The following is a 21,423-nucleotide window of genomic DNA, read 5'->3' as shown; positions in this document are numbered from 1 at the left end:
CTTCGAATAACGCTTTGAACACAATCCTCGGGACGATGTCTTTGCCCTTTGAATGTATTGACTGCCCATCACAAAAAAAAAAGAAAGAAAGCTCTCTGTCTCCTAAAATAAAATAACATATAAAAGAAAAAAATGTTCACAGCATGCGCGTTTACATCGCATAACAGCTGCATTTTTGTTATATATTGGTCTGGAAGACGTTTTCAACAGAGATGCGGCCTCTGGTTTTCAACAGAAACAGTGGTACGATGCCTTTGGTCTACGGTAAGTTACTGACGTTGACAATTTCTATTAAATATCTAGATATTCGTTATACCTTTGACAAACAAATTGAAGTAAAGTAGATATTGACAAAGAAAAAAAAACACAGAATGCTTCCGTTGCATTGTAATGTTGCCCGGGCCCCGCTGTGCTGATGGCACATAATTCTACACGAAACACTTTCACCTGATTGTTTCAGGGGGAACTAATCATATTGGCATTGTGTAGAGAACAACTTATGTTCGGGGGCTCTAATTAGGCGTGGACGCGAATTTGTGTTTTGTATGCTGATAGCTTTTAGTTTTCTTTTAAAATATCTGATTTCCAAACTTGACTTCACGAATAAACTGTGGCACTGAATCACTTTTGTCGCTAAAATGTTGTTTTTTTTGGCCGATTAGCTTTTTGAATTTCTCGACAAAACATTTGACATTATTTTTTGATAAAACCAAAGTTGCAGAAGAATGCAGCTAAGCAGGATGAAATATTTAATTTCTTCCTCTTAGCTCTTCATTATAATATAAACACTATTAATATGCTTCGCGTTTATGAGTGAGAACCTTATACGCACTCTGACATGTTTGTTCAAGCGGAATTAGGAGGGGAATTTTGAAAAAGTTAACATGCCAATTTATCAATGGGTACAAGTTTTGTTATAATCATGAGTAAGAAATATGATTGTTATTATACATGACGTACGCTCTATAGAGCGTACTTTGTACTGATAAACAGAATCGTTTGCGTACACGTTGGTACATTGTGGTTCTGTGGAACGCAGGCTGTGAGCAATCTTCGTTGTACACAACTTTATGAGTTTATCCAGAGCCGTCAACGTCCTATCAATCACCACATATTTGTGGTGGTAGTAGAAAACCGTATGAAATGAATACTACTAATCAGCTGAAGACATCATATCTTACCAAAAGTTGAAAATATTAGATTGGAATAGTATGGTCAGAAGTACTAAATACGTTAAAAATAAAAAATGAAAAAAAAATTAAAAACTTAACAAGCTTTCTTGGACATGTTTACATGCCAGCATAAGCGCTGTCATTTTTAAAAAACCAAGAAATATATGTTGGAAAAAAAAAACGGCTCTGCCTTTTCTAAGCGAAGAGGTTATTTTCACAGTTATGAATCGTCACGGACAGAAACATAGATTGAAGTGAAAACAATATACACGTTTAATGAGGCAAACTTGTGCCTTGTAACTAAAACAAAATGTATCGAGTGTTCTGCGTCACAGGTGTCACTGCTTTCGTGTTGCCAGTCTCAGCTTCCTTTATACAGACTGCATAGTCTAGAGCGTACAACACAGGAACAAGCGATACTTTATATAATTCTACGAGAACGTTCTTGAATGGTCGCGAAAGATGAAATTACGATGGGGAGTTTCGAACGCCGTGTCAAAGTCTTTCTCGCAATGCACTCTGGAGAACCATAACTACAATCTACATTTGATAAGGAGAGGCTTTGCTAATAAGATTGAAAAATAAAAATGCCTCCATAGGTACCGCCTTAAGGGCACAGCCGATTTAAGGACAATTCAAATAAAAATGAATTGGATCGTATGATCAAGTAGGAATATTCAGGAAAAGCCAATCGGAGTTAAGTGGGGATAAATGAAACCAACTGTTGTAACAGCCAGTGGAACGGCCCGGGAAAACCAACCGGTACTACAAGTAGCCACGTGCTCGGCTCACCGTCCAGCTCCGCTACGAAGACACGAGTGTGTCTCACAGCGGGTCCGACGGTCACTGTTTGGCAACCATGAACCAAACTGCCCCGTCGCAGTGATCACTTTTATATCCCTCGGCTCCCCTGGAGACCACCCCCGCAATCCTGCGGGGATACCAAGCCCGTTATCCTGCGGGGGCGCCTTTCTACTTGGGAAGATAGGAGAGGCACCACCTCTATGACAGCCTTTCCCTTGTATGGATGCCTCGTCTCGGATCACCACGCAGCGTCACACGTACCGCGTCACACGTGCCGACTCACGTCACCCACTCCACGTCCTACTCCCCAGATGTCAACACGCTTCACGTCGCACTTCCATCCTTTTTCAGTTCAGGTCGCCACACGTCATGCGTCCACACATTTGGGTCGTCGTTCCACGTCATGCGGGCTCACGTCGTCCCCCCGTCCCACGTCCCACGCTGCGCTCCCCGCCTCAGGGGCTCCGTCCTCCATTGGGGTAAGCTAGGGTTTCCAGCACTTTTTGTCCCCCCCGTCCACATATGGAACCCCAGTGCTAGGGTTCCCTACCCCAGGGGGGGGGGGGGGGGGGGGGGGTTTCGCCAGAGCCTCCGTTGCAGCAATGAAACTGGCAGGGCGCGCCACAAGCAGGTGGAGGTTGGCTTCCCTCGCGGCGACAACCGCGGAGGCTTGCGCCCCACTGCAATCTACAGAGAAAGCTCAACGATTGACGAGACAGACAGTAGGTTTTGTTCGAATGGCTCGAATTGAAAAGCGTAGTGCGCGTTATAAATTTAGCATTCTAACGAGAATCGGCATGTAGTGACTGCTCTTGCACAGCGAAAGTTAAGAGCGATTTTGCGCTATTTGAGTCCGACTACTGCTTGTACAATCGTACTGAAAGAATGTTTACACATAAAGTAACACTCCACTTTTACACTGAGCACGACGTGTCACAGACTTCCGTCAGGATCTGTCAAAGCCCATGCTGTTTTTGAGGTCTAAGCAAATTGTATGCACGTCATTCACCGAGTTCTCTTCTTGAATGGCAGCCATTGGTTATCCTAAGTCTTCTGCAATAATGTACACGCATCAGAGACAACTGTTCTTATCAAACATATCCGGCTTTCCATCTGTCCTGTCACCTCAGGTGTCCAACAGGGCGCATTGCTACTCCTTGTTTACATATATAATTTACCTCAGAACCCCTCATCCTCTCTCAGTTATGTTATCCTTGCAGTCCGTGACTTCCTACAAATATTTGTCCTGTCAGGGCGAACTCATATTGTTCATATAACTGTTAACGCAGCTCTACACTCGAATACTTGAAAATATATTTTACATTAGCCTTCCTGTCCTTGAAATAATTTTTATTTAAGACCCAAGTGCGTGCTAGTTTGGAATACGCTGCATCAATGATTCGTCTCACACGTACGCTGGTGTCGAACCTTGAGGCTCTCTGAATTGGCGGTGCGCGAATCTATCATCGTAGCGCCAGGGTCATGTCCATTATAGCAAAGCCTATCTCGTCTTCTTGTTTGGTGCGTCGCAAAATATCTCGGTTATGCTTTTTTTTCAGCAAATGTATTACGCACGCTGACCTTGCTCTTAAAGATAAGCTTCCCTCTTCTTCATATATTTCCCTCGCATTCACCATTAATTCAAAGTCGGAAATAATCCCTCTCGTATCCCCTGATCTTCACTCGCGGGGCTGGATGGCGCATTAAGCAAACAGGTACGGATCCACCCGAGGTAATCGGTCTCCGCCGAAGTGAGCGCTTCACATGCCTTCCATATTGCATGTGGGTTCGCACAACTTCCAGGGCGCTGGATGTTTTCTTGTCGTCTCAAGAGAGGCTGCTTTATCAGCAGTAACAGAGCATGCAGGCCGGAGAAGTTTTCTGGGAAGCCATTCGATGTGAACATTTTGAGATTCCAGATAATCCAGGCCTCCGAAGTTTGTGCTGAAGTTGACTGAGCGCTCCGATTGGCCTACCACGACGACCACTTCGTGCCCTTTTCGCGAACGTCCAATCGGTGCGCTCCGCGAAATTTCATCTCCAACTTTCTGTGTTGGCGAGTTAGAGTCCCAAGGGGGCATTTGTCGCCGGTTCAAATGACTTGTTCTGGGAATATGATTCAAAACGGGCTTCTTTAAACGAACTCAAGGAAACTAAATCATCCATTGAATGGACTAGTAAGTCACACAAACGCCCGATTTCTGGCACAGGCGTCAAACTTACGGTGGCTTCACTTCCGCTAGGCTCGGAGAGCGCGTATGCGCCATCCAGCCCATTATAGATCAGTAGTCACAGCAATGCATACATCGACTGAACTATTCCACAAATGTCATTGGAGTAGAACCACCTTCCCGCATCTCCAATGCATTTATACCATCAGTCCATCAGTGTGTAATTGCGATAAACTATCATTCTACTATTTCCTGACCGCTCATGTTTTCACTGCATTTATGTACTAGACTCGTTTATATACCACAAGTTTGTTTTGTTATCTCCCCTCCCTAGTACCTCTCTAAATAATCCGGGCCTTGAAAATAAAAAAAAAATGTTTTTACTCCTTTCCATACAGCAGATGTTTAGTGAACTCCAGAGCGGGACACGGCAACTCGTCGACAGTAATGCACGAGCTGATGAATAGCCTCCTGTAGTATAGGCTTCATGATGGCTATGCCAATGCACTTGCGAAAAAGCTTGTATACGGCCTGAGCTGTCACGGTCAGATACACCACAAGGGTGTCTTTTGCAAGCATAAGATGGGCCCGAAAATGACCGAGATGTCAAGCGGGCGATACAACCCAGCGAAGCCAAACCACGCTGTGAGCTAAAATGCCTGGATATGAAATTAACACTTGGCGTTTCTTACACATGCCGACACTCACTGTTGCCGAAAGCGCAATTCAGGTACTTCAAAACCACGAGCTAGTGCCGCACCACAATTTGCTTTCAGAGGCTACTCTATATCCGCTCATCTCAGTGCAGCGCCGCCATTCGCTTCCAAATATCACACGAGGCATGGATATCGAGCGTTGATGTGTTAGATGGTTTGATGGCCCATTGCAAGACTAACAAACATTCACTGAAACATGGGATAATTCGGTTTAACCCAGAGGCTAACGAAGCGCGACTCACGCGCCAAGTTGTTATCGCGGGACTGGCTAAATTACAGTCACTGGATCCTGGGAAAGCAGTGTCCTTAACTTCCCTGCCGGCCAACCGGTCACAAAGAACTAGTAAGATACAGATGACCAAAACCTCATAAGGCAATTTTCCGAAAGGTCTCTATTTCTTTGGCAATCGCCATTTCGTTCCATTCATATCTTCGAAGCACCGACGCCGCACGTAGTGGCGGTACGAAAATGTACCCCCTTTCGCCGGTGTGTGGATAGCAAAATCTCGGTATTCAAGAAACGCCTCTATAAGGCTACCCGTCACCAGCGAATTAAGTTTGGCTCACCAAGAATGGAGATGTATAGGAATAACTGCTTATTTCATGAACCGAAGCGGTGGCCATACGGGGAGCTTGGCTCTATACGGGGAGCTTGGCTCTAGTCTCCAAGAATCCGGTGACTTTAGGTCATATATAGATCCTTGAATTGGTCGGCATTACTACGTCGCATGTATATCGCCTCTCATTGAATAACAATAATGATCCCCGGAGAAGGGGAACAAGGGGGTCAAAGTTCAAGCGCAAATTGCCAAACACAGCTAGTTGACTGGTGCGCGACTTGCACTTTTGCGTTAATTGCAGTATCATGAATATATATATACATTTGCATACACACACGAAATGTATATACATAGATTTTTGGACTCAAATATTTCCAAACGTATAAGGTAAATATATGTTGATGAAGCTAAAGCAAGGCTGGTGCTGTCTGAGAAGTAATTTTTGTTTTTTTAAATCCTTAACAGGATTCGTTTTGCTTAAGGACTAAGACAACGTGAGTTGCCTCTGCGTACGAAAGTTTCTGTAATTTCTCTCTGAAGGGAACTACAGGACAACATGTCCCCTCATCGGTCATCTGTTGCATATCGAAAGACTGGCTGGAAGCAGCACTTCTGCAGACACCCGATCTTAACAGACTGATCACGAAGCGGACACAAATTTCAATCAACGTGCAAAGAAAAATAGAGACACGGAGTTCATTGACACTGACTGGTTCAAATCGTTCTCTATTTGTACATAGAGTAATCTAGCAGATGTATACTTTCGTATACATTAGTGTTTCTGAACGTCTAACAAAAACCTTTTTGGTCTATTTAATGTTTCCTGAACCTTTACATCTCTAAATTTGCAAGAGCTTGAAGGTGGTTTCGAGTATTAAAAGGTTCAGTATTTGATACGCAGATATGTGGATGTCCATGTTTGGTCCTGATTTTAGGGACGGATATACTAGCGAGAATCAGAAGCCGCATTTTTCAGACAAATGCATAGACATCAACCCTAAATTTAGACGAGGAATGATAATTGAATTATATTGCTTGAAAATGATTAAAGCGTGCGCATCATAATCAGAATTGTGTATCACGCCAATATTAATTACGGTGGGTGATGTTTCGATAATCTGAACTATATATTTTTAACCTGAAATTTTAGGGCGTCTGAGGAAAGTTCCATGGAAAGTGAGTGATCTACTTAAATGTTAGATTTCGAAATAATGGCTCTTCATTATGATTGACAGTATGAGGCATATAAAAGTCAAACATGTTCTATAACCTACATGTATGATAGACAGCGCGACACATATAAAGATACGGCACTCCACATGTTTAGGGCGTGGTAGTTTGTATTGAACCGTTATCCTAAGTTTGTAGACTTTAAAAATAATGATCGTAAACATGATTTCTGCACCTTTCACCAGGAGGTTCACAAGCCACAATGAAGATTCAAGCATTCGCGGCTCTTGCTGTTGTAGCAGGTAATATATTGGCATCAGTATCGAATTGTGGTGAAAGTCGTCTATCTCCAAGTTGAAAACAAATTTGTTTGCAGCTGATCTCTTAAGATCAGCGCTATTAGGTCGCGCAGCAAAAGTGTATACTCTTGTACAATTTAGGCTCAAACGAACGATCGTCAAGCAAGAGACAAAAAGTGAAAGAGAGAGAAAAAACTTTACAGGAGGATACTTAAGTCGGTTTATCGGTAGGAATGCAAAAGCATTCCTACACGCAGCGCGTTCCTTCAAGCAGCGTGCCACGCCTTCCTTTTTAGCATGGCGCTCCGGCGGGAGCATCATGCTCCCCCACTGTGCAGACGCAGAACACCTGCCGGCTCCAAGTCTTCTGTGACGATGTATCTGATATGACGCGTCGCAGCCAATGAGACTTTAGGTGCCGCTTCGCTCAGTCAAAGGGAGAAGGGAAATTTAGGTACCGCTTTTCCCTACTACAGACACCGACGGCTTCCTTCCATGGGACAGTTAATGCCTTCGCATTAAAAGGTCCGCGGCGAGGGGCCATAAGCTCAACCGGCTCAAAAAAGGAGCGCGCGGTCGAGAATAGGGCGCTACACCCTAAAGAAATAGGGTCTGTCAGTTTCCTTTCTGGCGAAACACAAAGACAGCCCAACCACGGTAAAGAATGGAAGGATATCACCGAATAACAAATCTCACAATACATTGAGTCTAAAAATTGTGACGCATGCATGGTTATTTGTATACAGAGCTTCCTGATTCGCGGCCGGCCCTCCGCTTCCTCACTTCTTCACCGTGATTAACTGCCTCCGTGTACTGCTGGAGAGTGAACCCGCAGGAATGTTTTTTTATACTACTGTGCCTTGAAATGTTCGTTTTCTGTGGTCCCCGATAAACTATGGATGCACCTCACTCCCGCTTTTTCTAGCTGTCGCGTATTCGCGCTTAACCACGTGGTGCCGGCTTCATGTTCGGTGCCGCCCCCTTATGGTTTCCTTTCGCGAAGAGACGACCAGGATTGGCCTCGCCGCGATCGCAGGGATCTGACTCTGCCTTGCGGTACTTGGCAGTATTTGGCTGACTGAGAACCAGCGATTGGGCAGGAATTATCAGAATACAGGATGCAATGGCTTGGCCAATCGCGAACTTCGAGCACAGCGGCGTTTTTAGTTGCGCCCGTCGCTGATAGATAAAGAATCGCAGGGCGTGTATTTTTATGTTCACGCCTAATGCTTCGTAATCGATTGTTCTGCGTTCTTAACGGCATTATCTGCGGAGCGATGATAAGGTGACATGGTCTCCGTGCTTTAAAAATTTCTTAAGCTGACGGCGAATCGGTGACTGTAGTTGCAGTGATCCCATTGAGGCGGGACCACACAATTTATTTCGGAGTCCTCGCGCCAAACCAAGAGAGAAACGTTTTTGTTTTTGTTTTTTTTTCCTTTTTCGAGCGCACGGCTATGACAGCCCACGATTTGGAGATCTCTCGGAAGTGTCGCCCGTAAAGCTATCGCTTCAGAAACCTAAGACTCTGTATAAAACGACACGTACAGAAATTATTCCCTCTTTATTTATCTGCGCTGAGAAAAGAAAACCTGGCGGGCAAAGTGTCGAAACGGAACAAAACAACATAAAAAAACGAGACAAAAAAAGCGCGATATTCTTGACGGAACGCTAGCAGAATCAAAACATTATGTATTATTTTGTTCGGGAGTAACCAAAAAATGTGCTTAATGGTTTTCGGTTCAAATGGAAAGTACAGGTATCTCGGTGTTTCTTACACGCAGCGAAGTAGAAAACTGCAGTCGGTATGTCGCCATTATTGAAGGGCAGTCAAGCATGTCTACGAATGTTCAAGAACCAGGAGTGTATTTATATTCTGGGAGAAACTAAGGACTTGCCACCAGGAACTGTACACTTTAAAGCAAGTAGCCCTTGGTTCCCTTGATGTACCAGCCGCACAAGTAAGCGTGGACCAGTCATTCTTGGGGTTAAAATTTATTTGATGAGAACAGAGGTTTCACATTTTACAGTGTACACTTGACGCCCCGCTTCAGAGATCATTGCCTTGAGTCGCTCTTTCTCGTGGTGCATATTCTGCAAATTTATATCTTTGGAAAAAATGCGCACTTGCTAAAACTTTGTAATGACATAAATTATAAGAAAATAATTATTTGTTCTTTATAAGGTTAATTTATATTCTTTGTTGCGCTCAAACAGAAACTCTTACGAAGCCTTACGGGCCATAATATTTCCTTCCGTCGCAGAATCTGAATGGAACTTGTTTCTGTGAAACAAAACTGAAATCAGAGCAGAATATATATATATATATATACAACGGACATCATGGCGGGAGGCCGAAGGCGTGGGTATATAACTGAGAAAAAAAAAAACCTTAGTGAAAACAGCAACAACGGACGATTTAATCTTCGACGTTTCGGCCGGAGTCCGGCCTTCGCCAGGCGAAGGCCGGACTCCGGCTGAACTGTCGAAGATTAGATCGTGCGTTGTTGCTGTTTTCACTAAGGGCTTTTTCTTCTCAGTTATATATATATATATATATATATGTATATATACCGGGTGTTTTTGCGAAGACTTTCAAAAATCCTAAAAATTAGGGCGATTGAAAAAATAAAAAACTCTCTTCGGGAACAAACTACCAGCCACGGCGGACGTCAGGAATTGCCAAAAACCTACTAATTAGCCAGATAATTAATTAAAACTTGTTAATTCACTTTTTAATTAGGGGAAATAGACATATGGTTCCAATTCGAAAGTTGCTGAGCGTTATCAAAAACCACTAAATCAGTCATTTTCAGAAAGACTTTGAGCGCGTAGTAGCGAGTAGTAGCGAGTAGTAGCGCACTAAAGTTACCACTCGTGGAGCAGGTACAAGGCTAGCGGTTGCGGATGCGGTATGGCGCCCGCGCGATTTTTCCGCCTCTTATCTAGCCCCAGCCTTGTACCTGCTCCACGAGTGGTAATTTTAGTGCGCTACTACTCTTCTCAAGCGCTCAAAGTCTTTCTGAAAATGACTGATTTAGTGGTTTTCGATAACGCTCAGCAACTTTCTAATTGGAACCATATGTCTATTTCCCCTAATAAAAAGTGAATTAACAAGTTTTAATTAATTATCTGGCTAATTAGTAGGTTTTTGGCAATTCCTGACGTCCGCCGTGGCTGGTAGTTTGTTCCCGAAGAGAGTTTCTTCTTTTTTCAATCGCCCTAATTTTTAGGATTTTTGAAAGTCTTCGCAAAAACACCCGGTATATATATATGACGGGCATGGGGTGGCGGGAGGTCAAAGGCGTGGGTATATAACTGAGAAGAAAAACCGTTTCTTTTGTGTTGTGTTCGTGTTTGCAAAGGCTATATATATATATATATATATATATATATTTCCGTCGCACCGGTTGCTGTAACCACAATAGGTAATTTTTCCAGTGTTCGATATCGAGGTGCACATTCTAGTGCAAAGTACAACTGTACTGGCAGTCAGCACAAATTCTTTTAAAAATATGTGTAAAGGTTAATATTTGAATAGGTGATCCAATTTATATTTTGACAATAATTCTGGCAATGTTTTGGTTCAGTTTGGAGCAAGTTGAGGACGTCGGAATGTGGTATCGCACTCTAATAGTTAATGAAAAAACAATTGGCAACGGCCTTTAACTTTAAACTCCTATAAAGCATGACATCCATTATAGGGAATTGGTGAGGGAATTAACGAGAAACTTGGTGTTTCACGTGACGCATATTTTCCAGCTTTGCGGGGGAAACTGAATGGTTGTAGAAATCACACGGTGTCAATTTTTCTCACTAAATTTGGCGGGGAAACTGGAGTGATTTCTTGGTCACGATATGTGAATTTTCCAGCTAAATTTAGTGGGTAACTGAATTGTTGTATATGTCACGTGACGTCATTTTCCTGCTACGTTTAGCGAAGGAGCTGAATGCATGTTTTGGTCCGAAGACGTGAATTCTTTTAGTAAGTGGGGAAACTTAGTTGACGTATAGATCACGTGCCGTTAACTTCACTAAGCTGTTAACGTCACGTGTCGTCAAATGACGTCACATGACGCCACTTTCCCGCCAAATTTAGCGGGAAACTGAATTGTTGTATAGACGATTGCAAACGGCATTTCGCCGGCGCCATGTTCCTGCTCGTGTGTGGAAGCACGGGAAATTGCCAGCCTGCCAAAGCCATCTCCGCGCGCGTGCTGTACCTGCTTGACGCATAGGGCACCAACAGGGACGCCATGCTTGCAAACGAGTATAGGTCAAGTGACGACACTTTTTTCTGCAAAATATAGTGGAGAAACTGAACTGGTCTGCACGCCCCATGATGTCGGGTCACGGGATCTCGAATTCCCCGTTGAATATAGCAAAAAATGCGCGGACGAACTGACAAAGTTTTGGAATTGGGAGGTATCATAAAAATCCTTTCATGCTTTAATAATTTATTAGGTCCACTTTGCTGACGGCACTCGTGAAGCAGTCACTGCGAAGTACAACGCCTGCCCCGCCCTAAGCACATTTTGCCTTGTAACTCATAGACTCACGATAACCATGAAAGCGATGAATGAGAAACCGGTGCACCGTGTATTATCACTTTGTACGACATTTTAAGTTAAAACGTTTACACATTCTTGTGATTCAGCTTGCGCTCTTCCTAAACGACAGCACTTGGCTTTCCCAGTGCTCTGCTGAATGTAGAAGCACGGGATATTTTTCGAGTATGTAAAAGCATGGAATGTTTTATAGAGAACGTCTCTTTGTTCGTCCGTGTGTTTGCCTGATAAATTTGAAGTGCAATTTCACGTCACTTAACCTGGTGTCATGTCACCTATATATCAAATTAATTTCCCCTCTATATCTAGCGGGAAATCGGCGTCACGTGACCTATTCACCGATTTGGTCTCCCCGCTATATTTAGCGGCCAAATAATGAAAGAATGAACACAATAATATACACAGAGATGATCAGAGTTAACACATTTGTTTGCAGGTTGATCGAGAAAGCTCTAAATGTTCACTCATCGCTTTACTTAGGCATTTTATCGGGTCATATTTTTTATGAGCACTTAATATATTTTATATCTTCTGCCAAAAGTCAATGTTTAATGTGTTTGAAACAACTTGAACGGATAGCTTCTACAATACCGCATTGCATGCATTGCAGTACTTTGGAGAGGAAAGTCACCTTCAATGTTTTTTTCCATGCTTGCTATTCCTCGTTAGTAACTTCTAAATGAGGTATCACCCAAGGTTCTTTTTTTACTGTTGAAAACACCTTATAATTATAGAGTGAACGCATTCTTTGACACACAGATCATTAGAGTTAAAATATTTGTTTCCAGGTTGATCACGAAGAGTAGTATGTGTTGATTGATATCCCTACCCAGGCGCTTTTATCGCAAGCCATATTGTTTATTAGCATTTAATACATTTTTTCTAAATGTTTATTTAGCTTTGCTGCCGATTACGAACTGCGCTCCATCACCTAAACCCGAGGAAGAAGAAGATCGATCATGTGAAAAAAGGGATGCGGATGCTAAACAAGTGGTGGGTTCAATGCGTTCCTTAAAAGCGTTTTTGCTTTGAAGTGGACAGTCTTGAAAAGGGCACCACGCTCTTCATAGTGCAACATAATGGTTGAATCACCAATAAAAGTTGCGATACTGACCGGGTGGCCGGCATTTCTTGTGTACAGCGATACAGGGGTATCTAGTAAGGGTATGCTAGTAGACAACAAACGCATTTCGTAATTCGAAACATTTAGAAGTTTGATACAGGCGATTGAACTCAAACAGAAGCTTAGAGATTGATATTTCAAACCAAAATACAATGGACTAACCACCTCTCCCCCCCCCCCCCCCCCCCCCCACCCTCCACAAAAAAAAGAAAAAAAGACAACATTTGTATAACACCGTAGCCACTCATTCACACAGGAAGCGGATCCGCGTTCGCAAAGCGGTTGCGAACGCGGTTTTATAAAGATCCAGTACAATTTCACGCGCACTTGATGTCATCGAGTGCGCGTGCAATTGTACTGGATCTTTAAACAACCCCGTCCGCAACCGCTTGTCGAATCCGGATCCGCTTCCAGTCTGAATGAGCGGTAAGGCTGGTCTGCCTTTGAGGTACAGCGACATTGGTTTACTCTGTATATGAGAAATTTACGACTCCTGGCTAGCGGTCTTTAACGTGCATCACGCTGTAGTAATACACGACCGCACGCCGGTACGATACTCCTCCAGAGCGAAACAGGCGTGAATGGGGATTGAACTCAGGATCCCTGGGTTTTGCTGAAGACACGTCTTATGGCGCATTCACACTGGAAGCGGATCCGCGTTCGCGAAGCGGTCGCGGATGCGGTTTGCGAACGACCCCGTTCAGACACACCGAGAGGCGGTTGGCGGTTCCTCAGCGATCACGCGTGATCTTTTGAGACTTGCGTTTGGCAACCCTGTTTTACAATCCAAAATCCACTTTAATTCAATATCCAAAGCAAAACTTTCGCTATTTTGGCACTCGGAATATATTTCTCCGGGATGTTCGCACGCATCACGAGTTCAGGCAGCGAAAAACGAAGCATGGACCCGCCAAACTCGCCTGTGATTCCCTCGACTTCGCCCACAAGCAAAGCCCAGCTAGGCGCGCCTTGCTGACTCAGAACAGGATGCCCCCGACCGTTTCTTCGAAGTGGACCCTTCCCGCATGAATAGCTGACCTTGTTTTTAGGATAGAGGGCCAGTTTTCCCCCCTCGTTGTTGTTCGCTCTTATCATTTTTGAAGTTGTGAGCGGTGGGGCGGACCGTGGTGCGGGGGAATGTGTTCGGCAGCCGGTCGTGGCTTCGTTGGTGGCGGACTTTCCTCTCGTCATTCGCTCGTCGATCGAGTCTACTGTTTGTTTGACATTAAGCTCCAATAAACGCCGTATGGATTACCTCTGCATTGTCTGGTACGTACGCTTTATTCCTCGAGTAGGTTCCCTTTAGTTATTATATTAGTAGCAAACGTTACAGGTCGAGCTAGCGCAGGTACCCTGCCCGTCCGCGGTTGTGCGTTGGCCACGCAATCAAGCTCACGACGTCTCTGTCGGCCTTCGGGGTGGTCATGCATGGTGTCGAAAGCTTTCAACAGTTCACGCGACTTAGTGGGTAGAAAAGCTGACATTTCGGTCAATCAGGGGCGGGTTCCGACGTTCTACAGGCAGAGATTAAGAAGGCAGCGAGCTTGGGCTGTGGCACCCGGAATAATAAACAAACTCTTACCCGAACCAAATCACCGGTGCGAAGCCCGTTAAAATTACGAGTCAATTTTTTTCGCGGCGGATTCAAGTGACGGACGTAAACATCAAGTTTCTACGTTGACTTGTCGAAAGCTAAGACTACAGCGCTAGGACTACAGCGCCTTGGACGCCTCACCAGCGACGGGTGTCATCTTGTTTCGAAAGTCACTGACGTCACGTCAGCGTCGCGTTGTGATTGGTTGCCGCTTTGCGGTTCCTCAAAGCGGTTGGGAGAAATCGGTCCCGAAGCGGTTGGCAAAAACGCGCTCCAACCGCTCAATCCTAGCCGCTTTGCGGTTGAGAACGCTCGGATCCGCTTCGCGAACGCGGATCCGCTTCCAGTGTGAACGCGCCGTTAGAGTTTATTGTCCAAATTAATTCGGTCTGCATCGGAAAGCAAACGCGGTTTTTACTAGTACATAGTTAAAATGTAGGATGATTAATTTTCTTGTGTGCTTATTCGGGCGGCCATGCAGACATATTTGTAAAATGAAATGCAGCTCTCAACACTATCACTTTAAAAAAAATCCCGTGAGTCTACTTTCCCGCACAACACTCGGAAAGCCCATCACCGGAACTTACGGAGGCAGCTCAGCGAATGACGATGCCGAAACATGTGTGTAGACCAAAAAACGCAGTCTGAGTTGTGATATTAAGCAATGCAAGCGTGACGTTTTGCATTGCTTAATGTCACGACTCAGACAGCGTTTTTTCGTCTAAACATATGTTTCGGCATCGTCATTCACTGAGATGCCTCCGTAAGTTGCGGTGATTGGCTCTCCAAGTGCTGTGCGGGAAAGTATACGCACGGGCTTTTTTTAGAGTGATAAGAGCACCTAGCAATACAAAATCGCCCCTTAAAGGCACCGCTGAGAGCTAAATATGTTTTGTAAATTATTTTTTATAGTTAAAACACCAATCATATTTTTTTTGTTAGTTTCTACCGTGTGCTCGATATACCTGAATATGGTCAGTTATTTATCGGTGGATTGATTTGGAGGTTGGATCACACAGGAAGTATGAAACTACTATGGGCACAGCTTCGAGACATTTCACAACTTAATATCTTGGTGGCTTTAATGAAGGGCGGATAAGTTCAACTAAAGTACAGCGTAGAGAATAGAACATAAAAAAGAGGCTCGTTTGCACATTGGGTGGATCAGTAGGCGGACTGTGCCGAGAGGTGGCAGTGTACTAAAGCAATGTTTAAATCATTAAATTTTATTGCAGAGATGTCACGAAACATATCATAGGTCACAAAGGCTCAACTTTTGAATAAACTAAGTAAATAAAAAGCACTGTAGTTACAAAGTAGGTTTGACCGCTCAGCACCTCACCACAAGAAATAAATGGGTCGCGCTGTTTTCATGCACGCGCTATTATACTGATGCTGGGTGATAACACGCGATCACAGCCTCGAAGGAACTGCAGATTTCCAGATCAAATATTGATAAAGTGTGAAAACTGGTCTAGTGAGGTTTGAACGCCTTACCTAAGCATGACAGCACCGTGCTCTGCAAACTCAGAGACGCGCGCGTGAGTATTCCAGCGCCTGTGGGACGAAATAGAATTGCACCCCAAACTCGCCGATATAAAGCGCACATTTCGTTGGAGGCATGCTTTCTATATATGTTTCGCCAAAGTGTACGTTCCGACCACATTTCCGAACCAGTATGTTTGTGCTGTGCTGCAAGAAGAAAACTGGGACGTACTAAAATGTGGTAAATATAAATTTAAGATAAATTGTAATGAAACATAAAATCGCAAGACAGTTAACGTTTGAAACCGGCTGTTCCAACGCGCTTGCATCGCAATTAGCCTCAATTGTTTGTTCTTTATGTCAGGGACTGTTAAAAGTCAGTAGGCCACGGCAAAACGAAACGGCGGAATCACTGTTCGACCAAATATCAGCAACACAACTGCTTAAATTCGGTGCATGCATAGTAGGTTTATTTCAAGCTACCGATAACGCTCTACGGTATAGATTCTGGGGGTAGCAAAGTATACAAGCCAGCTCGCATTCCTGTAGAAAGACCAATAGGTTAGACTTGTTTTCCTCGTTATAAAAAAGGGAAAAATTGCTGGAGCAGCTTTTGCAAACCTGCCCCAGCCCTAAACGTCACCCTCAACGTGGCGGCTCGAATAACCGAAGTTCCGTTTAGGCGCCTCCGCCGTCATTGTATTTTAGCTGGCATTGTTTAAACATACGTCAGCGTAATTTCGTCTTCGAGGCAATTTCTTTATTTCTAAATAAATAATTTGCCTCGCACGCGAAAATGCGCTGGAGGATGTTTAAACACTACAGCTAAAATAGAATGCCTGCGCATGACGGCCTTGTGAATGGATCCCCAAACCGCCTCAAGTGGCAAAGACGCTGAAGCTTGACCACGGTTGTCGCAAACCGGAAGACACGTCAGTCTTGGCATCGCCGTGCTGTAGCTTTGCGTTCGTTGTGGGAAGTTACAAGACGCCCAGGCAGCGACGCTGACGCAAGTTAGGCGGCGCTGCGTAAACCCACCCGTAATGACTTTTTTTTTTCTTTTTTTTTTGGGGGGGGGGGGGCAGACTTAAGAGGGGGAGGAGGAGGATGAAGGGAAGCCGCAGGCATTGCATTTTAGGTGGTATTGATTGAACGCGTCATACGGTGTTGCGCTGGAGGGACTTGGCTCATTTTTAGTGCGCATTCTGTAATTACCGTATAGAAAAAAATATGCCGGGGCGCCTCTGGGCCATTGGCGCACAAGGTATCGCGTAGTGTGCCTTGCATATACAAGGCTTCCTACGTAGTTTGTATAGTTCATATTTTTTTTATTTGTTTCAGACTGAACCCGTTCTGCACTGTAATTACTATTGTTATCCTTACAAAGACGACGACTACTTTGCATTAATGTTCTATCCGGAAGGAACGCCGTGCAAGGTAAGTCTCAGTAAAATTATTTGGACGGCTCTGAACTTCCTTAAAGCGTTATCTATAAGCATGTTTACTCTATTGAAAATAAACACACAAACTTTCTCTCCCATGAAGAAATATCGATTGCTGCTAAAAATAATAAGGTCCTATTTTTACTCGAGCAACTCCAAATCAAACGCAGTTCGTCTGTCAGATACATGGTGGTTGAAATTAGTTATATGTCCGCAACCCTAAGCTAGTCTTAACAGCTGCTAAGATTAACTTTATAATAGCTCCCACTACCACCAGCCATCAAAGTGGCACTGTCGATTTCATTTGTAATAATATTTTGCGGTTAAGTATTTCATGTGGAGCATATGTTTCCACAGATACGTATGTTACTAGTGAAAAAGATGTCTCTACAAATAAATTTACAAAATAAAAACAAGATGGAAGTTTGAGTTGATAAAACGCCCTTTTTACATTACGACAGAAAAAAAATGAAAGACGTTTACAATCCTCTGTGATGCCGATTTAGAGCGCTGCTCTTGAGGAAGACGAGGGTAGGGAACGGTGGAGAAGGTACGTCCCTGCTCCTCCTCCGTACCCTCCCATCCTCCTTTCCTCCTCCCTTCCTTATTAGTAGGAAATTATCGCTAAATTTCCCGCTAAATTAAGCAAAATATCACCGCTTAATGTAGGGAGAAATTTTTCATCTATATTTTGCGGGAAATTTAGCAACATTTTTCCTCTAAAGTTAGCGGGAAATTTAGCAACATTTTTCCTCTTAAGTTAGTGGGATATTTAGCTAGACTATTCCCGCTAAATTTAGCGGGGAAACTGAATTGGTGTTCAGGTCACGTAACGTCCATTTCCTAGATAAATTTGGCAAAAAAATTCCCTTCTAAATGTAGCTGAAAAAGTTCCCGCAAAACTTAGCGAAATATTTTCCCGCGAAATCTAGTAGAAACATTTCCTGCCAAATTTAGCGAAATATTTTCACGCCAAGTTTAGCAGAAAAGTTTTGGCCCCGTGATATCACACGTGACGTAACCTGTGACTTCATTATGGGAAATGGCTCATAATGCCACACGTGGTTGCGCCGACGCCGACGCTGACGCCGACGCCACTCAACCCACAAACGGGCACCTAAGAGGTTCGCTCTAAAGCATGATTTCGAATGGTTAATTTTTGAAGTTGGAGATAAACTTGCGGGAAAACTATTGATGGTTAGCTCTATTTACCAGATATTTCTAGGAACAATGGCGTTATCAATGCATGTATAGGTTGGAAAAAGTGCCATCCTAAACTCTCGATGCGCCTTATTTATTTGTGAATAGTAGTTTTCACCACCTGAACCTCCCATTAATCTAGGAGGGTTGAAGTTTTGATTAGAATACTGTTCGAATATTTGATACATGCTGAATAGAATACATAAGTTTATAGTCTTCCAATCTGTATAAGTGTTTCTTTGGTATATATAACCTAATACATTCGATCTTTTCAAGTTCCTGCATGTATAATAAAGAAACACTATAAACACTGCGAAAACAATATAAATGTAACTAAATTTTTGCACCACCAATGTGATGTTCCTTGTTTTATTGTATTTAGTGATATCTTAGAAATTACAATCACTAATTTAATATGCAGCCCGGTCTTTCTGACGATCTTAATATTTCAAACAAATATTTAAGGCTAATAAATCAGATAAATGTTCCCTAACCGTTCCAGTTAGACTTATTTTTTAAAGTTGATTTGCAGATAAAAGATGCGTTGGCCGTTGACAAAATATGCGGTAGTTATCAATGGAGTTTAGTAAACCTATTTCGGCTCCATGCTTTTATCTGAAAAAAATTAAGACGAGAGGAGACTGCGTTGTTAAAACTATTAGGCAAAAGAGCGATGGAAGTGCCACCCGGAAGTAACTTGACAACGAATGTCCATCAGTGGCTCTGTATCACTCTCCGTACCTTAAAGGCCCCGACAAATATATACTTACTAGTTAAAAGAATGCCGGTGCGGCCATCGGTAAAAGCGTTATTTTTCAGTTGCATAGTGGCACGTCCCCCGGTAAACCTTGCCTTGAAAATAACGAGATATTCGTACCCTGGTCGACCAACTGCCTTCTGTGTAAAAAAATCCGGAACAATGAAACATATATTTATGGACTGTTGGTACGTAATATTTCACTGGGACATACCACAGCGCACCCTCAAATAGGATATCCCGATATCACCCAGTCGGGTTCGTTTTTTGCCTGTCGACAACGAAGGGTGCGTGCCCTATGATATGTTTATGATACTCTCATGGGCCCAGTATGTGGAAGTGAAGGATGGCTGTGCAGCACGCTGACGTTGACGCTCGGCCCGTCAGGTGATATTCTATTAAAAGTGTTGCTTACATCAAAAAGTGTACAAGAGGCAGAGTGTGCAGTCCGAATGGATGCCTGCTCTTGAAAAACTTCTCTCCCTCAAAGTTTTTTAACCCGGTCACGCTGACCAGGGGGAGGCTGTGGGTTTCTGAGATTTATCTTTTGTACGACGTATTTGTTCGTTGTGGCAAACATGTACTAAATAAAATTAAAAAAAAAATGAAGCGACTTAACCCTTTGTAGCGGACCCAGGTAGCGAAACATCGTGGGCAGAAATGACAGCTGCAGGTTAGCCACGGGTCACGCACCTGGTTGCAAAACCCGCACACCCTCGTGTATCCTCCAGCGCGCAGCTTTAAATTTTTTTGTTTTGTAGTTTCGAAACGGTGGACTTTTTTCAGGCCCAACCGGTCACAAATATAGGTTTTATTAATATTAGGCTTAGGTGGACATTTACTCAAAAAAAAAAAGATTTGTTTATCATTTGTATTGCATAATACACGTAACGTCATGTGCTCAAACTTTCTTTTTATCAACAACTAATCTAGAGCCACATTCTCGCGGGGTGTCAGCTTTCGGCTTTGCGTAGTTTATTCATTGCTTCATCTTTGGGTGACAAAGTGCAGGGTTTAATTTTCTCGATTGAACCCGGTAGAAGACAAGACCTGAGCCTTTGCCTTGAAACGTCTTAATTGCTCCTCTAAGAGTGATAATCAGGCAGTATAAACTTTAAATTGATGGTAATTCGTTTTGTGATCACCATATCGCTACCATGTCCGGACGCCCGATGCTGCCGATAGCATAATGCTCAAGGTATCATTGGTTTATTCTGATACTACATATAAAATATCTTTGTTTAATAAAACACTATACATAATTCAAGTTACCTTAGGCTCACTGTTGCGTGTACTGAGAGACTGTTAGCTGTTATTGAATTTTAAAATTGAACTTCTTTACGATGATTGTGCAGCAAAAGTCTATTCTGCATAATATTGGGAAAGCGCTACCATATAAAATGTTACATCGAATTTCGCTCCTTAATAATAAAGTATGGAAGGCTTCATGACGGAAGCCTCTAATCACGGAAGTTTGTTTCTTTGTGTACGCCCATCCGCGCATCTGTGCATACACCATGTTGAGTAACGTCTCCTCACGTTAACGTCACGTTGCGTGATGGTACGTTACACTATGGCATGTGACATCCCGTGACGTCTCGGTGGGGTGTGACAGTATGGGACGTGACGTGGCGGTTACGTAATATGGGGTCACGTGACACCACGACTTGATGCTCTAACGTCAAGTGCCGTTTGATGTCATCTACACAAATTTAAACAATTGCTTCCTAGACATTTCATTGCATGTCTTATTGAGAATTGAAGACAAAAATGCGTCTGTTTTTTGTCTTTTTTGTTTGCAGTACAACTTTGGAGAAGTGATAGGCAAGTGCATAAATGAAGATTGCCAGCATCCGTCCAGTCCTCTATATAATAAAACGTTGAATGTCCCGGGTGGTAAAGATGGCGAGAAGGAAAATAAGGAGAATGCAGCGGGAGATGGAGAAAAAAAGAAAGAAGATAATGAGGGAGTGACTGAAAAAGAAAATGAAGAGGGTGGTAAAAATGAAGGGACGGAAGACTTAAAGACGGAGGAACCTCAGGTGGAACATGGAGAGAATATCAAACCGGAAAAAGAGCAGAGCCGAAACGCCTATGTTGGGGGAGGTAGCATTTTTTAGGTCGTATCTTTCTATAGAAAGGCCGCGCCCTGTTTGCTACTTTTGGTGTTAAGCACACTCATATTAAAAATTGATGTTAGCTTTACGTTCTTTGTGAACTATGACATTTGTGCTGAATTGATCTTTACGATATTCGCCTAATGTGAGGGCAACCATTTTGCTTTGTTTTTTTTCACGCGCCTTATATTTTACCGCTGGGCAGAGCTGATGCTAATACATGTGGCCAATATTGTGTTACATTC

General features: G+C 43.4%; 1 protein-coding gene across 1 annotated transcript; it reads left to right on the top strand.

The window, feature by feature from the left end:
* The first annotated feature begins 216 nt into the window (after positions 1–216).
* Positions 217–21,181, top strand: LOC8027127. The gene is made up of 5 exons (XM_042290604.1): positions 217–264; positions 6,839–6,895; positions 12,359–12,453; positions 17,004–17,099; positions 20,864–21,181. Exons 1-5 carry the CDS (start codon positions 249–251, stop codon positions 21,179–21,181), a joined length of 582 nt encoding a protein of 193 aa, XP_042146538.1. The 5' UTR covers positions 217–248.
* The last annotated feature ends 242 nt before the right edge of the window (positions 21,182–21,423 follow it).

Source organism: Ixodes scapularis, unplaced genomic scaffold (genome assembly GCF_016920785.2).
Source record: "Ixodes scapularis isolate PalLabHiFi unplaced genomic scaffold, ASM1692078v2 PGA_scaffold1__304_contigs__length_218370807, whole genome shotgun sequence".
NCBI lineage: Eukaryota > Metazoa > Arthropoda > Arachnida > Ixodida > Ixodidae > Ixodes > Ixodes scapularis.
The sequence above is the reverse complement of the archived record's forward strand: the minus strand, read 5'-3'. Positions and strand labels throughout refer to the sequence as shown.

Coding starts and splice junctions, on each gene's coding strand:
- LOC8027127 (XM_042290604.1), top strand. Junction 6,896..12,358: donor GGCTCTTGCTGTTGTAGCAG/GTAATATATTGG, acceptor ATGTTTATTTAG/CTTTGCTGCCGATTACGAAC. Junction 12,454..17,003: donor ATGCGGATGCTAAACAAGTG/GTGGGTTCAATG, acceptor TATTTGTTTCAG/ACTGAACCCGTTCTGCACTG.